Source organism: Pseudochaenichthys georgianus, chromosome 4 (genome assembly GCF_902827115.2).
Source record: "Pseudochaenichthys georgianus chromosome 4, fPseGeo1.2, whole genome shotgun sequence".
NCBI lineage: Eukaryota > Metazoa > Chordata > Actinopteri > Perciformes > Channichthyidae > Pseudochaenichthys > Pseudochaenichthys georgianus.
This window is the reverse complement of record NC_047506.1, coordinates 26,771,467-26,796,026: the sequence shown is the minus strand read 5'-3', so window position 1 is coordinate 26,796,026 and position 24,560 is coordinate 26,771,467. Positions and strand designations below refer to the sequence as shown.

General features: G+C 41.3%; 1 protein-coding gene across 1 annotated transcript in view; it reads right to left on the bottom strand.

Annotated features, from left to right (window-relative positions):
* Nucleotides 1-539: 539 nt before the first annotated feature.
* Nucleotides 540-24,560, bottom strand: part of aspm (assembly factor for spindle microtubules) — a 36,560-nt gene continuing 12,539 nt past the window's right edge. The window contains exons 13-26 of the mRNA XM_034081146.1: nucleotides 21,377-21,462; nucleotides 21,069-21,281; nucleotides 20,388-20,592; nucleotides 17,665-17,813; nucleotides 17,116-17,244; nucleotides 16,458-16,652; nucleotides 11,532-16,142; nucleotides 11,140-11,289; nucleotides 10,845-11,036; nucleotides 10,279-10,471; nucleotides 7,580-7,734; nucleotides 1,186-1,362; nucleotides 888-1,060; nucleotides 540-793 (exon numbers count right to left, since the gene is read on the bottom strand). Coding sequence (XP_033937037.1) covers nucleotides 691-793; nucleotides 888-1,060; nucleotides 1,186-1,362; nucleotides 7,580-7,734; nucleotides 10,279-10,471; nucleotides 10,845-11,036; nucleotides 11,140-11,289; nucleotides 11,532-16,142; nucleotides 16,458-16,652; nucleotides 17,116-17,244; nucleotides 17,665-17,813; nucleotides 20,388-20,592; nucleotides 21,069-21,281; nucleotides 21,377-21,462 — 6,731 coding nt within the window. The 3' untranslated portion in view covers nucleotides 540-690. The remainder of the gene's footprint in view (nucleotides 794-887; nucleotides 1,061-1,185; nucleotides 1,363-7,579; nucleotides 7,735-10,278; nucleotides 10,472-10,844; nucleotides 11,037-11,139; nucleotides 11,290-11,531; nucleotides 16,143-16,457; nucleotides 16,653-17,115; nucleotides 17,245-17,664; nucleotides 17,814-20,387; nucleotides 20,593-21,068; nucleotides 21,282-21,376; nucleotides 21,463-24,560) is intronic.

Genomic DNA, 24,560 nt, shown 5'->3' with positions numbered 1-24,560 from the left:
TTTATATTTTTGTTCAGTGTATGAAAAATAAAGAGATGTATCCAATGTTTAGTTTAGTCAAATGATATTGAATTGATTTCAAGTTCCCATAATGTAGGAGCTTATTTTCAATTTAAAAACTTCAGATTTCAGATCCTATTTAGTAATTTAATGCTGCATTGTTTTACACGAAATGGTTCATATGACATGAAAGCTTATAAACATATTTAAGACTTTAACCACCATCCAATTAAAATTAGAATGCCATAATTGTTATACAATTCTGCATTGACATGGAGACATTTAGGTCTATTGATAGGGAAGCTATTTAAAAGATGCAATAATCTTAATACAATGACGAACATCATTGTATATATAATTCATTCGACCAATGCTTTAACATACCTCATTGTAGAGTGCTTTGTTAACAGTGCTAACAATTACATTAGGTGGCTACAACTTCCCACCTGGGAGCAAGTTACCCTGAATTTCATTCAAACACCCACCTGTTCAGCCTCATTTCAGTATAAAACCCATTAGATAGAAGAAACTGGCCCGTGTATAAGAAACATATCCATTTTAATATTTACAAGGAAATCGTGGAAACGCAATAGTGAAAAAAGAAGAAGAAAAAAACTCAAACTATACAAAAAATTATATTTTCTGAAGCACAAGAATGAGATGATAAAATGAAGATTTAAAAGCCTGTATTTACAACACAATAGAGAGTGTGTTTGCCAGCATCTGAATGGCCCTGAGAGGATCCACAATATCTTGGAGCTTGTCCTTTCTGAGAACCCAATCCGGTGCAAATCTGAAAAACAAACAGGATGTCAGTTACCACTGCAAAACACATGAAATCTGTGAATCTCAGACAAATACTGTACATAGACACATTAAAAACTTACTTTGGCACAGGGCGGGATTTACGAGGCGTAGCTGGAAAGAAAAAGCTCCCGTTGATTGATGCGTTCATTTTCTGTTTCGTAACAGTTCTTTCAGCGTCCATCTTGTGTTTGCGAGCGGTGAGGCGGTAGATACTGCGTAGCCTATCCAACACTTTGGGTAGCTTCATAACCTCCTATAAATAAGAGAGTTCACATTTATTACAAAACTACAATAGCAGTTTCTGTCAGATTAGAATTTGGTTGTGTAAATTCTATAATAACATATTTCAACAGTTTTTATGTCAGAGGAGCTACGGACCACAACGCGGTACTTGTCTTGCAGGAGGAGAGCAAGAAGGAAGCAGGCCTTTGTGAAGATGCTGCCGCCCTTTTCTGCCACTTTATCTCCAGCTTTCTCACGGTATCTCTGCAGCAGGTCCAGCAGAGTCTCGACAGAGTTTTCCACCGAATACACTGCCTCAGTGGTCTTGTGGTACTATGGAAGGAATACCACGAAAGAGTGGAGGAGAGGAAAGGAAGAAAAACACAGGGAATCAAACGAACTACATATTTTACTTTTTAAAACCATCAATGCTTTTGCTTCATCATTCCTTTGGAAGGCTCTGATTAAACCATCTGTTGGTTTGAAGTCATTGTACAATGTACTGGCAATCCTTTTCTTACCCCACCTTCCTCCCTCTTCTTCCAATAAAAAAAAAAGTTAAAAGTCCAAACTGCTATTTACACATGAGGACAAACATCTCATTGTGGAGCTGTACCAATTGTTGAACTTCAGATTTTTTTGTATTCTTTTTTAAAAGTATAGCCATTAATGGAAAATGTTTCACTTTGAAAAAGCAGAATTTCTAATTTCCACATTTTAAACTTCCACATTTTAAACTACACTTATTTAAGCCTGTAACACACAATTATCTGACAAAAAACAATTAACTTGTATTTAATACATCTAAGGGTCTTTCTCAAAAATTAACTTAGTTCAGGACATGTAATAGATTACTGTAAATCAAGTAGTCTCCCTAGGTTTTAAATCACTGGAAAACATATTTCATAGAACCATGTACTACACAGTGTTTCCCCTAAGTTTACTGCTTTGGGGGGGTGGGGGCGGTGGCATTGGGATATATATTGTTTAAATCCTCTGGAGCAGAGAGAGGAGCTGTGTATTATTGTTATTGATTAATGCATCAGTGTTTCTTAGGGTCAAAAACACTAAACTCACAACTTAAAATGAAAGTGTTGATAATTTGCTCCACTAATAATCAATCAGATCGATGGATTCCAGAGAAGAGGAAACTTTAAAGGCCTTTTTCTCAAAATGAGGACTCGGTGACAGTCAAAGTGGCTGGAAAGTGTCCGGCCTCATACCCTATCGGGCGCGTTTCAGAAGCGGAGCGTCTTGCCTGCCGGCTCGCAGTTTTTGTTGATTTGGGTATATTTCCTGGACAGGCTACTTTGTACAGACAAAGTTAATAATAATTGTAATATCCCAGTTATAAACGACATGAATCAAAGATGTGTTGCTGTATTTTAGTGGTAAAAAAATGCATTCATCATCATAATTATTCTATATATATGTAAACCTGAGGAGAACGCTGGCATTTCTCCTCCTACTTGAAAGACTACGGAGGGATAGGGTCTGCAAAATTATATATATATATATTAGGGCTGTCAAACGATTACAAATTTTAATCAGATTAATCACAGCTTAAAAATTAATTAATCATGATTAATCACCATTCGAACTATGTCCAAAATATGCCATTTCTTTATGTATATTGTTGTGGGAATGGAAAGATAACCGAAAGAAGGCGGATATATCCATTTAACATACAGTATCTATGTTTATTATAACATTTTTCTGTGTGTCAAAATGAAAGACAACCCACACACCTATCAATCATCAAACCGTGGGGTCTTAATTCATTACGTGTTGATTTCTATCAACGGGGGAGTACTTCAGGAAAGTCGACCGAGGGGGGGCTAGTGGAGTACTTCGTGACCACAGAGTGTGAACGTTGTGATCAGCTGTTTTAGCGCAGTTCTCCAGTGAAGGGGGGAGTCTCCCTCCGCAGCCGGTTGACGTAGTTTTGGCACAGTTCCGTTGTACAGACCGGTTAACAGCAGCCCTGTCTGTGCACACGGTGATCGAACCGCCTTCTGGAAAAGCTTCACAAGTACGTCGGTACGCAAATGCGCTTTGTGACACAAGTGACGGTACGCATTTCAGATTACGCACATAACCTGCGTACCAGTTATGTGCACCCCTGTACCAGAGCCATATTATTACTATTGTATGGCTCTGCCCTGTACTACAGCAAAAGTATCCTCCGTCGGGACTTCCTGCAACAACACCACGCCGTTATCAAAGATGTTCTATTGAGAAGACGATCACTACGTGACAAAAGTTTTCAAAACCGTGGCTACTGAAATCAATCTTACTAACTGCTGTCTGTGCAATTTACTCCGCGCGAGTTGGCAGACTTTATTTTGCTTACTTTAACATCATTTTTCATGGTGGGGCTAAGCCATTTCTTGGTATGGGTGTAGCCTACCCCAGCCATGCGCTGCCACTGGTGGCACGTATGGGGCGGGCCATTCTGCACATGCGTTAAATATTTTAACGCAATTAATTCAAAAAATTAATTACCGCCGTTAACGCGATAATTTTGACAGCACTAATATATATATATATATATATATATATATATATATATATATATATATATATATATATATCTATCAGGTCAGGGGTGAAAAAGGTGAGAAGGATATTATCCCTCTAGGGGGGTCCGGGGGCATGCTCCCCCGGAAGAACATTTTGAATATTCCATATTTTAAAGATTCAATCGGATGCATTTTGAGATGCATTTTTTTGCCAACCTGGGGAGAGCTGGAGAAACTTAACTTCAGCCATGAGTCAAAAATATTATGGCCTCCTTACTAAGTATTATCAGGGATGCAAACTCATCAGGTATGTTTGTCAACAAGCCGAGGCGCAGCGGCAGCTGCACTCCCACTTGCAGCCATGCTTCTCGTTTTCTCACATGCTCTGGCAGCTAGCGCGTGCACGAGAGAGGGGAGGCACTTGAGCGTGCTTGAGAGGGGCGGGACTGCATGCACGGCTGCAGTGCAGGTAGTGGAAGCAGAGCGTTGAACACACACGGCTCTTATTAAAACGGCGCTTTCTCACCGGAGTACTTTCCCCCGTCATTCTTAAAGTACCGATACTAATGAAACGGAGGAATCGTAACGTTTTTAACGGCAGGGTATCGCGGTACCTTTCAAGTATCGGTACACCGTGCAACACTTGTCAGGAGTCAGTGTCTCTCCCCCAAACTCACACAATTCGATATGAACTGAAGAGCCGCATGAAACAAGGCAAAGAGCCGCATGCGGCTCGAGAGCCGCGGGTTGGCCACCCCTGAGCTAGACCATCATCGCGGCGCAGCAGAGCCGACAGGCAGGAAGACTCGAGCACACAGCTCGCGCTGCATTATAATATATAAAAAAAAGAACACCATGTGTCATGATGGCACATAACAACACATAACAGCTCCCGGCCGCAGATTACTCTGGGTCCCAGACCCCCCCCCCCCCCAAACCCCAAAAATATTTTTATTGCAGATCTACATGAATCACACAAACGACCTATTTTGGATTCAAAATGGCGAATTTCGCCGAAAGGTGAGTGATTTTCATGCCTGATATATGCTATATGTGACCTGCTCCATCGAAATCAGTCGCATTGACCCGAAGACACATTTTGAGTTGTATACACTGTTGGAAAGAGGATATCCCTAGCTTTCTAATGATATCAGGATTGTTGTTGTACTCCAAATATTAAGCGAAATATGTCACATTATATAATGACTGTCACCGAGTCCTCATTTTGAGAAAAAGGCCTTTAAAGTTTCCTCTTCTCTGGAATCCATCGATCTGATTGATTATTAGTGGAGCAAATGATCAAAATACTACGGAGGGAAGATATTTTCGTTTGGAGGGGAAGCTCGCGAGTGTGTGTGTGTATACGTGTGTGTTTGTGTATTTTTGCGTGTGTGTGTATTGTGTTTGTTTCCCGGGGAAAACCCTTACGAGAAACACCGGCTGTTGTTATGCCTGCTGTGACCTTAAATTACTCCGTTCTCCACTTGTAATTATGCCGTTACAAGCTTCAAAGTTGTATTTATCATCTGAATTTGCCGAAACAAGTTTAATATTCTGAAAGCCAAGACTTTGTTTAATTTAAATCAGATGAAAACAAACTGTAACGGACCCTGCCGTGTAATCTATGATTACTATACTCTTACATTCATAATTTCAGCCGGAGGGAGGGGGGGCGGCGCTGCTGGAAGAGCAGAGTGCGAGTGAGAGGTGCCTGTCATCTTCTCTTTACAAGCTTAAAGAATGTATTTATCGTGTGATTTTGGAAATAAAAGTTTCATATTCTGAAAGCCAAGACTTTGTTTGTTTAAAATCAAACAAAACACCCGAACCCCGAAAAAATAGTTTTTTACGTAAATCCACGTTTATTCTGAAATGAGCCGTTGCGTCTTCCGACTGATTCCGATAGAGCGGGTCACATATATGCTCTGAACGTTCCACTTCCTGCCTGCCCGACATTACCTTACGGCTGCGTCGCGTCGAAAAATAGACTTCAATCCTATTTCGAGCGGAGCCCAGCGGCGAGACGCTTCTGAGCCGTAACGCGGCGCGTCTGGTGGAATAGCACCCATTGACTAGAGTGGCCGCGATCTTTGCGGACGCCGCGGCACAGCCGTAACGCGCCGCAGATGGACCCGGTGGAATCTAGGGGTAGCATGAAACAAGGAACTGACAAGCTGTAAGTTTGTGGGGAAGTGAGCTCTGTTGATGCTGTGGCTATCCTCAGCTTTACTCACTAGCGTTAAACATGTGAACATAACTCATGTCAGATCATTTAAGGCGAGACACCCCAGGTGAATAGGGTAATTTTTTTAACTTAAAGATATCTATACATTTCTCCAGGTAATTACTCACAATAAGGCAATTGTTTTTTGTATTACAAGTTTATTGAAATAGCATGTTTAAATATGCAAATCATCCATTATATCAGTAAATATGCACATATTTTAACACATTTCAGGAACCGAAATCTGAACTTTGGATAAAGCAAGGTTCAAAATTCTTGTTTCATTTTGTAGTTATATTAGTATCTAAGGCTTTCACAGAACGGATTTTGGATATCTCTTTTTATCACTCCATAAATCAGAAAATACTGTCAACAGCCCTAAAATATCCATTTTCGCCATGTTTTTAGGTATAAAATGTTATACAATTCAGGTTGTTGAATGATATATGAACAAACCCTTCTGTAAAAGCCTTCATAATATTGATAGGAATATAACTGGAAGGTTTGGTGTATCTACGTGCTACTGAAGTGGAAATTTCGAAAACGACCTTTAAAGATTGCAGTGTGGCGCTAGATAAACCCTCCTGTTATTTGGATGATAGCTTGCGCATCGACGCACTCCGTGAAGGTATTTCATGTTCGGGGTCATTTGTTTTTTGTATAACCTTGCTTCGTGCAAGTGACAATTGTTGTCATCTTCTCTGCGAAAAAAATGTTCGCCGTTCTTTTGCCATTTTGAGATTTACCAAGAAGTGTTTTAGCACACCACGTGACACATCTGAACGAATCACGTTGTCAGAAATTGACACCAGCCAATGAGATTTTGTTTCTTGGTTTAAGACCCCTTTGTACTTTCTCGATTGGTTGCTGATACAAAGGAAATTACCATATTTGGATCCTATGAGGTTGTGCAGGAAAAACTGGTGAAAAATTGGTGAATTTAGGAGAAATCTACAGACGCAAATAGACAAACTATAGTCAAATAAACACTTAAATGTGTATTTTGTACATTTTCCTTCCAAAAGCCTGAAAGAAAACATGTTATAGAATCAAAATAGCACAGAATCTCAAAATTGACCAGTGCATGAAAAACGATGTTTTTGCCTGCCGTGTCTCACCTTAAATAATAACCTGCTTTTCAGCACCATGTGCAGTAGAACTATAGGTACTGCAACATGAACTAAGCACAATACATAGTTATATGTTGTGAACTTTTGTTTGTTTTACATCAACAATTGGCTACCTTGTGGCACGTTGCTACAAAAGTTTTGTACAGACAGATGTTGTCTGTGTCTTCGTTTGACTCGCTAACTCTATCTCACTGTGTTTCGAGTTCATGAAAGTTAGGTGTAAGATTTTAATCCCCTAAAAAAAAAACGTTTTAACCTTCTTTTTTCACACCTGGTCCCAAAGAGCCAAGAGGGCACTGGCAAACGTGGATTTGAAAACTTCAAAACTCTTTGTGATAGTCTCATGCTAGATAGATTTGTGTTGGAATATTATCTTATTACGCATTTTGTGACCAAAAAAATAATAATAAAATGTTCAAACCAAAGTGTCAACTTGGCTTTGAAAGCCCAACTCTTTGTCCATTCAATAGCTAGGACAACATAGGAAAGACTCAGCTACATATTGCATATGTTCCTACCTTCCTATCAATAGAAGAAGTATAGCTTTGAATGTTAAAGTACTGTTTAACAGATTACTGTTCTCTCCATTATCTTATTTTTTCACACCAAGAGCATGATAGCCGGATAATCTTTTTATGGCAACATTTCATAAACAGAGCAGGCACGGTTTGTACCTTGGAGAGGTTGAGGAGGATCTGGATGGAGTAGGTGATGACGTCCATGCAGGGGACGCTCCTGTTGCAGCAGCGGACGAGTGTAAAGATGGTGTTTGTGGCTCCGCTCTCCACCAGCCGCTCACAGCACTCTGGGGACAGTCTGGTTGCAGACTCTGCGCACACACACAAGGAACAAAACACACCAAACGGTAAAAATCTGGATATGGGAAGAGAATAAACACTGCTGTCTTTCATTAACTACCCAAATAGGTCATCTTGCTTTAAAAGCTACTTGGTTTTAGCAGGAATCTTTATGGTCGCATCACAGTGGCGAGTCGTTAGGGACCTCTAGGCCCTCTGTGAGGGCCTAAGATATTCAAAAAAATTATATTTGAAAACATAACATTTTTAAAAAATATTATTTTTTATATATTTCTTTTGTTAAATGTTTCATTACCGAAATAACTTGATTTGATTGTATTTAAAATAACATTTCCAAAGAAATAAATCCTTCGAATCTGCCTGTTCAGTTTCTGTTGGAATGTGAAGGGTTACGTGCAGTCTCTGCGAGTTATGTGAAGACGGGAGAGCTTGTTGGTTCCTCTCTACATTCACAGAGGGCCAGCTATAGTAACTCAACGAGAGAGTAATATCTTCCCTCTAAATGGACGGGCTTTATTTTCGCGGACTTTATGACAAGTTCCGCCCACTGTGAGGTCTATGCAAGTGGTGCAGTGACACGTCCTAAAACCCGGAAATAAGCTGCGCTCGGATTCCCTCGACAGAAAGCAATGGGATTTCTCCATAGGATTTTGGAAAATAGCTGGAAATAAGGTCTGTGGAAAACGAACCTGTTAGGTAAATGCAAGTTTTTTTCAGCCTGATAATATCCACATGTCTACCCTACTTTTATTATTTTTGAATCATAAATCTAATCGATAGATTTATGATCGTTAGATTTCTGATTAGCATAAGTTCGTTCATGATGGCTCACTTCAGTGATAGTGAGGGCATCGTTTGCAAAATTATTAACCGAGTCATTCTCAAGATTGAGTTACAATGATAAACTGGAGTGGCAAAGGATCAGCTGAATGACCCGCAAGTGCTTCATCCAAAAGGACAGGAGGATGGACTTTGTGTTTAAGTGATTTGATCATCAAAGGTAGGCCCAAGTCATTTTCCGTGCCGACTTAGTTCATTTGTAATTGTTACTTGGCTGTGGGTGCCCTGTCATGATATGTGTTTATATAAATGGTGTTGTTTTGTGTGGTAAAGGGTCGCTGTCATTGATGCGTTTTGCACCCCGGGCCACTGTTATGATATTCCGCTGAAGTATACGCTGTGACGTAATAACTCTTCTTTTTTTTTCCGAGGAAAGGGGGGGGGGTCAGAGGGCCTAGGTATAAAAGTCACGGCTCGCCACATCATATGGATGCATTATCCAGGCATGAAAACGGGTCAGGGGTGAAAAAGGTGAGAAGGATATTATCCCTCTAGGGGGGTCCGGGGGCATGCCCCCCCGGAAGAACATTTTGAATATTCCATATTTTAAAGAATCAATCTGATGCATTTTGAGATGCATTTTTTTGCCAACCTGATGCAAACTCATCAGGTATGGAAAAGGTGACAAGGACCCGAGCCCCCCGACCCCACGGAATATCGGCTTTAAAATGAGGAATAACAGAGGATTTTAGCAGTCAAAACAACTAAAGCAGCAATGTTAATAATAACAGAAACGCTAAAGAGTCACATCTAATAGAAATATATAAAAGCATTTATTTTAATTGTGTAGCAGTCAGTTTATAATTTTGGCAGCACTGTTGAGCATTTTGAAAATCTATTGTCATGCCTCTGTGCAAGGCTGAGTCTTTCTATCTTTATGGCATCTGGTGTAAAGTAACTAAATTCATAAACTCAAGTACTATACTTGGGTACAATTTTGAGATACTTGTACTTTATTTAAGTATTTCAATGTTTTGCTACTTTGTTCTTCTTCTCCTCTACAGTTCAGAGGTAAATGGTGTACTTTGACTCCACTACATGTATTTAATACCTTTAGTTACTTCACAGATCTGGATGAATGATGTGAAATCTAATCAAGTGTTGAATCAGACTTTAGTAAATCAACAAGCTACCCTGCAGTATACAAAGTCATACAAACTAGCTGCACCTTCACCAGCTTTGAGAACACTTTCATGATCAATCATTATAAAACATATCATATATATTATTCTGAAATGTACCAATCTGCACAATGACTACTTTTACTGTCACTACTTTCACTATATTTTGATGAGAATACTTTTCTACTTTTACTTGAGGAACATTTTGAATGTAGTACTTTTACTAACAGAGTATTCCTATTCCTACACTCTGGTACTTCTACTTTTACTCAAGTACAAGATCTGAGTATTTCTGCTTTTAATCAAGTACAAGATCTGAGTGCTTCTACTTTTACTCAAGTACAATATCTATACTTATACCACCTCCGTTTATAGCCTATGAAAAAAAAACACACCATGCGTGTCATGATGGCACATAACAGCTCGCGGCCGCAGATTACTCCGGGTCCCAGACCCCCCCCGTACCCCAAAAATATTTTTATTGCAGATCTACATGAATCACACAAACGACCTATTTTGGATTCAAAACGGCGAATTTCGCCGAAAGGTGAGTGATTCTCATGCCTGATTATCAGAAAATAGATCAAACCTCACCTAGGTTTCTCAAAGCCTCAAGGATGTACGAGAAGTGTTTGTATCGGAGGAGGTAGTCCAGGGCAGAGGACGTCTTGTTGCACAATTTGTCCTCCTCTCTGACGCAGGCGGAGACTTCCCATAAGCGCTGTCTCAACTTCACCACCTTGGCATTGTCATTCAGTCGACGGGAGCAGTGTCCTCTCCAGAGAGCCTTCAGGGGAGATGAAGAGGAGAAAGACGATTAGAAGATTTCATCGTTACATTATATTTTCCTAAAAAGAGTTAGCCTTTTTGTCCTCATGAGTTAAAATATCGTATGCCTTTGGGTCAATAATGTTATTGACTACTGTGTCCACTAATGAAAAAAAACAACAGGTTGGAGTGAATTTTGTCCTTCATCCCTTCCGTTAAAAGCAGAGCAAAGCCAATATGAACAAGAATAATAACCACAACAAAAAAGTTTCAACGCTCGCATGGCCTCTTATTGAAAGACCTGCTAAAAATACAGTGAGCCATTTAAAAATACAGTGAGTCATTTAATTTACAGAAGTAATTTGTGGGAAATTAACCACTAGTTGAATCACCTGAGCTTTGACAATGCCCTGTTCAACCCTCTTCTGGTGCCTAAGGAGGAGGAATTTTCTGGCGGCTTGCTGGATGACAGACGCTGACTTGTGGCGACGAGCTAACCAACGCTTGACTGCTCTCTGGGCTACAACCACATTCCTCCTGTCCTCAAGATACCGTCTCCTCTGCTGCCTCGCCTTCACACATCGCTAGGAAAACAAAAGGAAATCATTGTAAGAAATGTTCACCGATTCATCAGAAGTGACAGATTGTTTTTCAAAATGTCATTCATTGCGGGTTCTGTGTCTGTACCTGTATTGTGATGACAGAATGGATTTGTTTTTTGGCCGACTCCAAAGCCCAATGGGATCTGAGTGCTCGTTGGATCTTTATGGCACTGAGATGGTAGAAGACCGCTGATGTAAAACGGAGCCTCCTCTCTGCTTTGACTCTCTCTAGTACCTGGAACAAAATAGAATGTAAAGGAAGGTAAGCTTTTTTGTGTAGCCTACTAGCACGCTCACAACATATCAGATGTTAATGTAGTCAGCATCTTTCCAGGCAGACAGTGGTTTAATTACATTTTCTCTCACAACAATATCAACTTCTTATTTCTTAAAATATGTGATGATAATCTGTTATGAGCAATGTAACAAGATTAGTGAAGGCTGCCTGAAAGGTGTGAAAATTCCTAGCAAACGCACCTGTCGTCTTGCAATCCAGGCTCTGCAGTGTGTTTGAAGTGTGATGGTAGCCTTCTTCATTCGGATGTAGTTGTTTCTCTCCAACCTGCCGAGCTGCACTGCCCGGACCCACCGCTGAAGCTTCACAGCAGTTTCCCGCTTCCTCTGGAAGATACGCTTCTGCACAGAGCATCTCCAGCACGACTGGATTACAATGGCGGCTTGATTTTGTCGACTTATATCCCTCCTGACACACCAGCTTCTGAAAGCTGCCTGAAGGGTGATAGTTGATTGCTTCAAGTTCAGGAATGCTCCTCTTTCTTGCCTCTGAAGAATACAGGAGCGATAGTATCTCTGGATGATAATGGCGGACAGACGCATGGCCTGGAATTTGACTTCCTCTCTGTGCTTCCTGAATGCAGACTGGATCACAGTGGCAGCGTGATGCCAACGAGCCACCTCCTTTCTGACTTTCCACCCTCTGTATACCGCCTGAATAGTAATGGATGCATTGCGCATTTCCACATATTGCATTCTTTGAGCTTTAGCTGCAACAGAAGCCCGATATTTTCGCTGAATAGCAAGGACAGAAAACTTCAATTTCACATATTGTTTGCGTTCGAAGAAACATCTGTAAGCTCTCTGGACAACACAGGCAGCATGAAGTCTTTGTTTGATGATTCTTCTGGACTTCAGCCCACGGAAGGCGGCTTGTAACACAATAACAGCTTTCCTGACCTCCTGATAATGTTTTAGGTCAGCATTTCTCCGCCTCTGAGCTCTAAACCTCTGCTGTAAGACACAGGCTGCCCAGCGTTGTTTCCTGAAGGCTGACTGCTGATTATGCCTCTTGAAGTTAGCTTGAACGACAGTAGCTGCCCTGTGCATTTTGGCAAGTCTACTTCGCACACGATGACCTCTAAAAGCTGCTTGGAGGATAATGACAGAATGTCTCACTTTCAGGAACTTTTCTCTGTCCTGTCTTTTCAGAATACAGGAGCGATAGTATCTCTGGATAATAATGGCGGACAGACGCATGGCCTGGAATTTGACTTCCTCTCTGTGCTTCCTGAATGCAGACTGGATCACAGTGGCAGCGTGATGCCAACGAGCCACCTCCTTTCTGACTTGATTGCCCCTGCATGCTGCCTGGATAACAACAGCAGCACTGCGCATCCTTTGGTATTGTTGCATCTGTTCTTTTGCAGCTACAGTGGCCCGATACCGTCGCTGAATGGTGAGAACTGAAGATTTTAGAGTCTGATACTGCTGGTGTTCACAGTGGGCTCTGTAAGCCCTCTGGATAACAATGGCAGCCTGATGCCTTCGTTTGACAAGTTGTCTGGATTTCATTTCACGATATGCAGCTTGTAACACAATAACAGCTTTCCTGACCTCCTGATAATGTGTTAGGTCAGCATTTCTCCGCCTCTGAGCTCTAAACCTCTGCTGTAAGACACAGGCTGCCCAGCGTTGTTTCCTGAAGGCTGACTGCTGATTATGCCTCTTGAAGTTAGCTTGAACGACAGTAGCTGCCCTGTGCATTTTGGCAAATCTACTTCGCACACGATGACCTCTGAAAGCTGCTTGAAGGATAATGACAGAATGTCTCGCTTTCAGGAACTTTTCTCTGTCCTGTCTTTGCAGAATACAGGAGCGATAGTATCTCTGGATGATAATGGCGGACAGACGCATGGCCTGGAATTTGACTTCCTCACTGTGCTTCCTGAATGCAGACTGGATCACAGTGGCAGCGTGATGCCAACGAGCCACCTCCTTTCTGACTTTCCACCCTCTGTATACCGCCTGAATAGTAATGGATGCATTGCGCATTTCCACATATTGCATTCTTTGAGCTTTAGCTGCAACAGAAGCCCGATATTTTCGCTGAATAGCAAGGACAGAAAACTTCAATTTCACATATTGTTTGCGTTCGAAGAAACATCTGTAAGCTCTCTGGACAACACAGGCAGCATGAAGTCTTTGTTTGATGATTCTTCTGGACTTCAGCCCACGGAAGGCGGCTTGTAACACAATAATAGCTTTCCTGACCTCCTGATAATGTGTTAGGTCAGCATTTCTCCGCCTCTGAGCTCTAAACCTCTGCTGTAAGACACAGGCTGCCCAGCGTTGTTTCCTGAAGGCTGACTGCTGATTGTGCCTCTTGAAGTTAGCTTGAACGACAGTAGCTGCCCTGTGCATTTTGGCAAGTCTACTTCGCACACGATGACCTCTGAAAGCTGCTTGGAGGATAATGACAGAATGTCTCGCTTTCAGGAACTTTTCTCTGTCCTGTCTTTTCAGAATACAGGAGCGATAGTATCTCTGGATGATAATGGCGGACAGACGCATGGCCTGGAATTTGACTTCCTGTCTGTGCTTTCTGAATGCAGACTGGATCACAGTGGCAGCGTGATGCCAACGAGCCACCTCCTTTCTGACTTGATTGCCCCTGCATGCTGCCTGGATAACAACAGCAGCACTGCGCATCCTTTGGTATTGTTGCATTTGTTCCTTTGCTGCCACATTGGCCCGATACCTTCGCTGAATGGTGAGAATGGAGGATTTTAAGGTCTGATACTGTTGGTGTTCACAGTGGGCTCTGTAAGCTCTCTGAATTACGCTGGCAGCCAGATACCTTTGTTTGATCATTCGTCTGGATGTCATTCCTCGGAATGCAGCTTGTAAGACAACAGCCGCATTTCTCATGGTCCTGAGGGCTTTCATCTCCTCTCTCATTTTTTTGCTGGCTCTGTAATGTGCTTGCAAAACACTGGCAGCCCGGCAAAGGGTCTTGTAGTAAGTTCTCTGCTGATACTTTCGGAAATGAGACTGAATTGTTATAGCTGCCGAATGTTTGATACGTAACTGCTTTCTGACCTTACATCCTCTGTGGGCTGCCTGCAGACAAATTACTGCCCTGCGCTTTGATATATAGACCAACCAGTCTTTTCTTGCCAGAGTCACCGCTCTGTACCTCTGCTGACAAACAAGAACGGCTGCTTTAAGAACTAGGAACCTATTTCTATCTCGAATAGTAAGTAACTTCCTCTGAATGATTGTAGCAGCTTGATGCATCTCTACAATCTTCCTTCTGGCCCTTTGGCCACGATAGGCTGCCTGGATAACTACAGCTGCAGATTTCATCATTCTGTACCTCTGCATCTGCTGATCTCTGAGCATGTTGGCCCTATAGCATTGCTGAACAATGATGGCAGCACACTTGGTTGCAAGGTAGGCCATACGCATCATATGCATCCTGAACTGAGCTTGGATTGCTCTGGCAGCGTTGTGCCTCTTCTTTAGATCTTCTCTCAATTTATATCCACGATAGGCAGCTTGTATCTTTAAGGTCGCCAGCTTTAGCGCCATGTATTCTTTTTGCTGTGCCTTGCATAACAGAAGAGCTCTGTATTGACTTTGAATGACAATCGCTGCACTTTGGAGGAGGAAATACCGTTTCCGACATATAAACATCCTAACTGAGGACTGAATGACAGTGGCTGCCTTATGATTTTTCCTCAGCTCTTTCCTAACTCTCATGCCTCTGAAGGCAGCCTGGAGTGTAACACAGGCTGCTCTCATGCTCAGGTATGTTTTTCTCATTTCCTTTACAGCAACATAAGCTCTGTAGTGACGCTGTACAACCAAAGCACAGGCCTTCTTGGACCTGTACTCTGCTTGCGATTTGTGCCGACGGTAATGCGCCTGTATCAGAGTGGCACACTGATGCCGCTTCTCCACCCTCTTCCTGTCAGCTCTGCCTCTCCAGTGAGCTTGTAAGGCAAGTGCAGCATTCCTAAAGGCATCATAATCCTTCTTTGTCTTACGAGCCAAAATTGTGGCTCTGTACTTTTGCTGTATCACAGCTGCAGCTTGTCTCAGGACAAGGTAGCGCCTTTGGGTAGCATGCTTCCTGAAAGCTGTCTGGATTACTGTTGCTGCCTTGTGCTGTTTTTTCAGGGCCTCTCGAGCCACTTTCGCACGATAGGCTGCCTGTATGGTAATTGCAGCACATTTCATCCTCAATAACATTTTCCTTTCGACGGAGGCCCTGAACCAGCTCTGGATTAGGACAGCAGCACATCTCATCTCCGCCACCTGTTTTCTGACAGCATAACCCCTGTAGGCACTTTGAATGACAATAGCCGAGTGGTGCTGTAGTTTTAACATCTGAAAGCAGCGCCTCTGTGCATGACCTCTGTACTGGGCTTGAATGAGCTCAGTGCTTCTCTTTATCTTTTTGTATTGATGGAGACTTGTCTGCATTCTGTACCAAGACTGAATCTTTACAGCAGCAGCTGTTTTCCCAGCCATTTGGTCCTCGTACCATTTCCTGAACACAGTTTGTATCACTTTGGCAGCACAGTTTTCCTTCTCCGTTTTCTGGGTTTTCCATCTTCTGTACACTCTTTGTATTTTCATGACTGCAGATCTAAGGTGAAGATAATGTTCAAGGTCTCTTTTTGCCAGAGCCCATGCTCTAGAGTGCTTCTGAATGACAGTTGCCGCCCAGGATATTCTCCTATAAGCAGAGGCTGCACTCCTCATTCGCCATTGTGCTTGGACAACAATGGTGTAGTATCTGAGACGTTGGAAACCCCTCATACACGAAAACATCCTCCACTGGGCCTGTATGGGAAATGTATTCAAAGACCAATTACACAAACAGGCTTCATGATAAAACAGCTGTTAGATTTATATAAATAAATACAAAGAAAACAGTTGTAAATGTTGGCTAGACAGTATTTAAATACAGGTCAACATCAATGTGTTGTTCAACAAGTTAAGACCATTTGAGAATACAAATTGCGTACCATTTTACTTCTACTGCAATGACTAGTATTTGAATCCTTTATACATAATTTATGAAAAACTCTTATGTGTACATGTAGAATGTGGTCTTTAATATTGGTTAACAATCATTTTCATAATGAAAACACCTACCTGAATGACAGTTGCAGCTTCATGCTGTAGAGCTTGAAGTTGGGCCTGTTTTTTTAGCCTCAGCCTGTTGCGGGCCTCATAACCTCTCCAGACTGATTGGATGATAATGACAGCTTGGTTCTGTCTCTTAGCTCTGCGCTTCTGGAGAAAACTCCTCACAACCAGCTGGATCTTCGCAGCAGCCATGTTTCTTTCCTGTAACCAGACAAAAAAAACAACATTTTTTTTTATACTTTTCTGTGTTTCAGTACGAGAAAATATTTTTATTTTCTTTGCAGTTTTAATCAGATCCATTTACTTTAGAAATACGTTTTCTTGTAATGTAATCATTAAGTATAATAAAAAATATGACTTTTGCACAGTATTTGTTTAATTAAATAACAAATTGTACATGCATGTACTTCATATCTCAAACAGTGGTAGCCCTACTCAAGTTTTCCACGTGGAAACAGTGTTTTTTGTGTAACAACTAAAAACTATAGAAAATAAAGCAGGAAAAGAAAATCAAGCACAAAAAAGTTGAAAAATGTGCTTTAGATTAAGTATGATTCCATCCAGACACAAATGGTCTCACCCACGACTGATTTCAATTTGCTAAAATAAATCGAAAAGAAGTAAAACTCCAGCACTAACCAGCTGTACCAAACACTGAACCCACCTTGTAGAGCTGCAAGTCTTTCTTTAACCTGTATTTCCTCCAGGCGGCCTGTATGACTCGAGCGGCTCTGGTTTCGTTCCGAAGGTCCAGAAGACGAGCACACAGGAAGGAAAGGTAAGACATCACAACCTGGAAATAAACAGATGAGGATGAAGGTGGAGGTGTAGCATTTCATCACTTTCCATTTACAGAGTTTACAAATATGTTATGACCAAAGGTATAGCCAGTTGATATTGCACAGTGAAGACATTGTAAACTCCTAGGATTTATTGGGCATATTTTGCAAAACCACTCGTATGGTCCTTTTATTGTGCCTTAAAGCAAAACATAACTTTGGGGCTAAACCTATGAAGGGATATTTATGAACATGAACAATACTAGAAGCTAAGATGTGGTGGGCTTCCATGCAATAGTCTGCTGCAGTGTCAAATGTATTATGCACTGTAAATATGGACTGGAATGTTAAGCAGCTTTTTACAATCTGCATTAAAAAAACAAAACAATGATCTGTGTTCCCGCAGAGGGAGGAGGAAAACTGTCTGCGCTCACCTTCTCGTTGGGGATGGTGTTGGACATGTCCGCTGGGTTGATCATGGCAGGAACTCCGCCCAGGTAAGAAACTGCAGTGTTGACCTGTCTGAAGTTATTCTTCTCATTCTCCAGGAGCTCTTTGAACTCCACAGACGGCGAGTCTGGGCCTGTTCACAAAAATAACAGATAAAGTCATCACAAGTCTGATTCTCTTAAAAAAGGGAGACTCTTCAGGTTAAAGCAGGGTTCATACACTTTTTCACCAATGATTTTCAATGACTTTTCCATGACTTCTCAATGGCCTTTACCTCATTTTCCATGACCAAAAAGAAAATTCCCACTGAAAATGGTTTATTTTAACATGGAACAGGAAAATAACATCTGCCTATGAAACATGTTGTGCCTATCTAAAACAAATCAAATAGTAGGCTTACTAGCTTCTACATGCTAAAGCAACTGTAGTCAGGGAGGCAAAGTCATCAGGTATGAAAAAGGTGGCAAGGACCCGACCCCTGACCCCCTGAAAGCAGCAGTGTCAATAATAACAGAAACGCCAAAGAGTCACATCTAATAGAAATATATAAAAGCATTTATTTTAATTGTGTAGCAGTCAGTTTATAATTCTGGCAGCACTGTTGAGCATTTAGAAAATGTATTGTCATGCCTGTGCAAGGCTTAGTCTTTCTATCTTTATAGCCACTGGTGTAAAGTAACTAAGTTCATAAACTCAACAAGTACTATACGTGGGTACAATTTTGAGATACTTGTACTTTATTTAAGTATTTCAATGTTTTGCTACTTTGTACTTCTACTCCTCTACAGTTCAGAGGTACATGGTGTACTTCTACTCCTCTACAGTTCAGAGGTACATGGTGTACTTCTACTCCTCTACAGTTCAGAGGTACATGGTGTACTTCTACTCCACTACAGTTCAGAGGTACATGGTGTACTTCTACTCCTCTACAGTTCAGAGGTACATGGTGTACTTCTACTCCACTACAGTTCAGAGGTACATGGTGTACTTCTACTCCACTACAGTTCAGAGGTACATGGTACACTTTTCCTCCACTACATGTATTTAATACCTTTAGTTACTCTACAGATGTGGATGAATGATGTGAAATATAATCAAGTGTTAAATTAGACTTTAGTTCCACCTGGAGTAAATCCACAAGCTACCCTGCAGTATACAAAGTCATTCAAACTAGCTGCACCTTTACCAGTTTTGAGAACACTTTCATGATCAATCATTATAAAACATATCATATATATTATTCTGAAATGGACCAATCTGCACAACGACTACTTTTACTGTCGCTACTTTCACTATATTTTGATGAGAATACTTTTACTTTCACTTGAGTAACATTTTGAATGCAGGACTTTTACTGTAACAGAGTATTCCTACACTCTGGTACTTCTACTTTTACTACAAGATCAGAGTACTTCTACTTTTACTCAAGTACAAGATCTGAGTACTTCTACTTTTACTCAAGTACAAGACCTGAGTACTTCTACTTTTACTCAAGTACAAGACCTGAGTACTTCTACTTTTACTCAAGTACAAGACCTGAGTACTTATACTCAAGTACAAGATCTGAGTACTTCCACTTCTACTAAAGTACAAGATCTGAGTACTTCTACTAAAGTACAAGATCTGAGTACTTCTACTCGAGTACAAGATCTGAGTACTTCTACTTATCTGAGTACTTCTACGTTAACTCAAGTACAAGATCTGAGTACTTCTACTTTTACTCAAGTACAAGACCTGAGTACTTCTACTTTTACTCAAGTACAAGATCTGAGTACTTCTACTTTTAAGAACAACATCTGAGTACTTCTACTTTTACTCTAGCACAATATCTACTTATACCACCTCCGTTTATAGCCTATGAAAAAAACTATTAGAAAACGAAGGCTAAAGCTAACGTTAGCAGATAGTGACAATGCTAGCTAGCTAGCTAGCTATCTAGCATTCCTTAATGATATTGCTAGCTAGCTATCTCAACGATTCCTTAATGATATTGTGACAGAAAAACATTTCAGTTCACATCACGCTCTGCCGCTCTGCTCTGAACACCTGAACGGCCCGTTCTAACAGCTGTTCACCAGCGGTGCAGTCTGTGCCACAGTGACTCCGCACAGTTAACGAACGCACCGTAGCTAATCTAGCTGACCCTCATACCGGAGCAGTAGAGTTCAACCGACAGGCAGGAAGACTCGAGCACACAGCTCGCGCTTCATATATTAAAAAATAACACCATGCGCGTCATGATGGCACATAACAGCTCGCGACCGCAGATTATTTTGGCGATTAGATAAAATGTAAATTATATTTGACGCAATCTTAGTTACATTTCCATGACTTTTCCAAAACTTTGGGAAAAACATCGTTTTCCATAACTTTTCCAGGGCCTGGAATTTGCATTTTGAATTTCCATGACTTTTCCAGGTTTTCAATGACCGTACGAACCCTGTAAAGGTTATAATATTTAGCTAAAGGATATTACCATGAAACATCCCCAGCTCGTTACTTTTAGACACAGACTGAATATTAAACAAAGCAAGTTTAAAAATATTCGTTTCATTCTGTTAAAATATGAATCACATTTATTTTTTTGGATATCTCTTTGCATCTTTATCAACCTGAAAATACTGTCTTAAAAATTGCACCCTAAATGTCTCAGTTCAAGCAATGTACTAATGCAGACATTTGCCCTGAAGACACCGCACACAAGTACCGTTCAGTCCCGTGGACGGGTAGTCAAAGGAGTTGTCAGAGTCGCTGCCTGAGCAGTTGAGCTCCAGGCGACCCCTCGGCGAACACTCCACCGTCTGAGTGGTGCTGTGACTGACGGCCCTCTCTGGCAGCAGGCCCGGGTGGTAGTGGTGGATGAGGTAGCAGAGGACGCGGCCATCCGAGAACGACACGGTGAAGTTCTCCACCTGCACAGACACACGCAACGTTTTATTAAGGAAGCACTTGTGAGGAATTGTATGATTGTGATTACCTAGGGAAATAAAAAGTCCTGAGAAAGACTCTAGGCATTTGATATTTCTTCTGATGATTAGGTTAATATGTGGTAAAGACACTTTGACTATAGTATAGTGTATAATGAGTTCAATTTTGTTTCGTAGACGAAAACGTTTTTTGTTTCTTGTTACTTTTAAAGTGTATTTTTTATTGGGGCCGAAGGTACTACCTAAAACAGAGGAAGTGTCAAACAATTCAAAGGAATAGACAAAAACGGGAACATAACAAGACAAAACTACAAAACACAGCAACAAAAATAAAATGTTTTTATAAATATGAAACAGTTGTTGTGTTGTGAGCACAGGAACAGAGTATCACTGCATCCTGGCTACTAGCAAAAATCATTCAACTAGAAAGTCTGGGCTGAAATTCAAAGTGTAAAACTCACCTTCAGATTGTAGAAGTCACACACAGCGTGAACCCAGTCCATCAGCAGGGTGATCTTGGAGCTGCTGTGTTGGTACGGCGCCTGGCTCTTTACAGGACTCGGCTGAAGACCCCGGTCGGCCCTCAGGCACGCCAGCCTCCGCTTGGCCCTCAAGGATCTCTTCAGGAAGCCAATTTCCTCTTTCAGCTGTTCCCCATCCAGAATCACCTCCACCTTAAGGATCATTTGATGTACAGCATATCAATTAACTCATTCCCACATGTGAACATTGTATCAAAATGTTGTGCCATATTGGAAAGTGTACACACATGAAACGCAAAGATGATTTTCCACAAGAGGCTCAGAGTCTTCTCTCTGTGTCCATCCACAATGTCCCTGGAATCAATGTTCGAGCCTGGAAGTGAAGACACAAATCTTTAATTTCCACAAATCAATTTAAGTTTATTGCACTCAAATCATTTGTCTATCAAAAATGTCAAAACATCCTTTAATACTGTGAGGATTACACTGCTTTAATGCAATTCCTATTATTGTAAATTAAATATTTTGAGGTTTAACTAAAGGAACAATAATTAAAAGACATTGTTTTGAGCTTTAGGAACAAGTGACATGAACTTAACTAATTATTTGTAGTAAGTGCAGCCTAATATAAAATATACTATACATATATTTATAAAAACAGACAAGTCAAATCAAGCAATCTGATTGGTTCTTAGCCGTGACATATTGAGCATATATCACGGGTAGAATTGTAGTTACTTTTCACAACAAGTCAGTATCGCTCCACGCCTGAGAAAAGATAGAGCCGTTACAACCGTTACATTGCTAAATTATGCTTGATACTTGATAATGCCTTAAAGGTGACATTTCATGCTTTTCCGGTTATTACCCGTCCCTTGTGTGTTATGAAGGTTTTTATGCATGTAAACGGTGTGCAGAGTCAAATCCCTCAAAGTACACCATGTAGCGAGTAAACTCTAAAACAGAAAATACCTCCCGAAAACGCATCGTTGGAGGTACGTCACTGTCCATCGATTCTTCCAGGTAACTCATGTCATGCGTTACCCGGAACCAAATGGATCAATCCGTGGAGCCGTTACGTTAAGCCCCTGCTGATTGGTCCAAATTGACCAATCCACGGACTTCCTCACACCAGAGATGGGGACTCGAGTCTGCGACTCGGACTTGAGTCGCACACACAGAGACTTCAGACTTGACTTGGACTCGTGACCAAAAGACTTCAGACTCGACTTGGACTCGTGTGTTGGGACTCGTGAACAATCATTGTGTTTTCTATTTTTGGCGTATTAAAGGTGGGGTAGGTACATTTGAGAGAAACCGGCTCGAGATCGCTAGAATTTGAAAATACACAACCGGAGATAATCTGCTAGAGGCTGCTACTTCCTTATAGAGCCCGCCTCCTCCAACACACACGAACGCGCACATGACCAATGAGGGCACGAGATCAGTTTGTGCCCAGATGGAAGGCTGACAGGCAGGTAGGCCATCCAGTTACTTTAGCCGGGCTCATTACGCAGACGTGCTCGCCTCTGTTACTACCTCGTAGTAACACAATGGCCACCGGCGGCACACCTGCGGCTGTACCGTTTGTAATTAGGTTCAACTACAAACACTTCTAACAAAACGCCGGCGGCACCAACAAAAGGAGCGCACACTGCAAAGTCTGCAATATCAAAATCAAGGATGCTGGCGCAACAACGTCGAATTTCATCAGGCACTTGAAAACTCACCCGGAGAGGTCAGTCACATTAACGCATGGACGGTTAGCAAACATGTTTAGCTCAGCATCAGCTATGTAATGTTAACTTAGCTTGCTGCTAGCTTTGTAACTGAATATTTGAAAAGATTAGTGAATTGCTTGTCACACTTGTTTGAGTTGAGTGGCGTTGACATCCAACTCTTGACATGAAATAAAAAAGGTAGGTAACGTTAATCATTAACCGCTTTTAAGTACTTTTCCCTGCGGAGGATTAATAAAGTATTTGTGATACTGATTTCTGATTCTGAAGTGTTTTGCTTATAAGTTGTTTGCATTTAGCTAAAGTGTGATGTTTTTCCTCATATTGCATTGCAATAGCCTGTTTAAGTGATCATATAACAAACAACTAATCAGTACTAATACTGTATGCTAATAGATATAGGAGTGATAATAACACAGTAAATGCTTTGGATTTCTTAGATATAGCTGTGCAGTATTCTTAACAGACTGGATAGCAGCAGACAATAGAAGGCTTATTACAACCAGAAGAGACATGAGACTTTTATTCGTTAGAGACTTGAGACTTGACTTGGACTCGTGACCAAAGACTTGAGACTTGATCAAGTCTCACCCCACAAAGACTTGAGACTTGACTTGGACTCGTGACTAAAGACTTGTGACTTGACTTGGACTTGCAAAAAAAGACTTGTGAACATCTCTGCCTCACACGCACACTCAGTGCAGGCAGCTCTGCTGATTTCTCCTCCCTGGCTGCAGGCTGATAACAGACAGTTGGGATCGCGGCGAAATTCTCTCTGCAGACCCATTCTCACAGCGTTTATCAACCTTTTTCTTACTCAATATCAAGCCACACTTATTGTTTTTACTTCGGCTGTGACTTTGTGTGTGCTCAGGATGAGTTTGGCTGTGTTTCGCTGTGTATCGCTAAACAAGGAAACCACACCTCCACGGAGCTCAGCGCGATTCACAACGTCCCAACCAATCAGAGCACACTGTGCTCACAGGGAGGGTGGGGGCTGGAGCTATTGGAGCTACAACGAGCCGTTAAAGGCAGAGAGTGAAATTCAGTGAATACACGTAGTTTACAGAGATGCTGTATGAGAAACCAATGTGAGTTTGGAAAATTGCACAATATAAATCTATTCTAGTAGACCTCAACAATGGAATTATGATCAGTGGAAATGGCCATGACATGGGACCTTTAAGATGGAAACATGTAAGGGATAATGTGCAGCAAGGACTTATTGACCGTTGTTAAGGACGCTCACATCTGCAGAAAGAAGTCCGGTCAATTTAACTGCACACAGGTTGGCTGAAAAGCAAACTGCATGCTTCGCGTCGGGCCGAACCGCGCCCCTTAACTGTGATATAATGACCATATACTACGGCCTGTCGTGAGCTATTGCTTAAATATATTATTTATTTTTTCTTCTTAGTTATTTAGTTGCAGGCAAAGTAGTATTTAATTTTTGTATTTCCTTGATGTTTGTGAAGCACTTCCCTTCATCGTGAACTGCTTAGTCACACATGTTCACTTGTGCAAAATCGCACAAACACTGTGACATAACAGGCCAAGCAGTCCAATGATGTCGCTGCGCTGCTAAGCAACAGTAGCTGTTTGTGATCAAACACAAAAGCGGTAACAGTGAAATGGCAGATGTTCATGCTAAAGTGGAAAATGTCAAAATAAAACAATTAAAGGTAACACTTCTTTTAAAGAAGACATCACGCGTGAACATAACAACTTATCA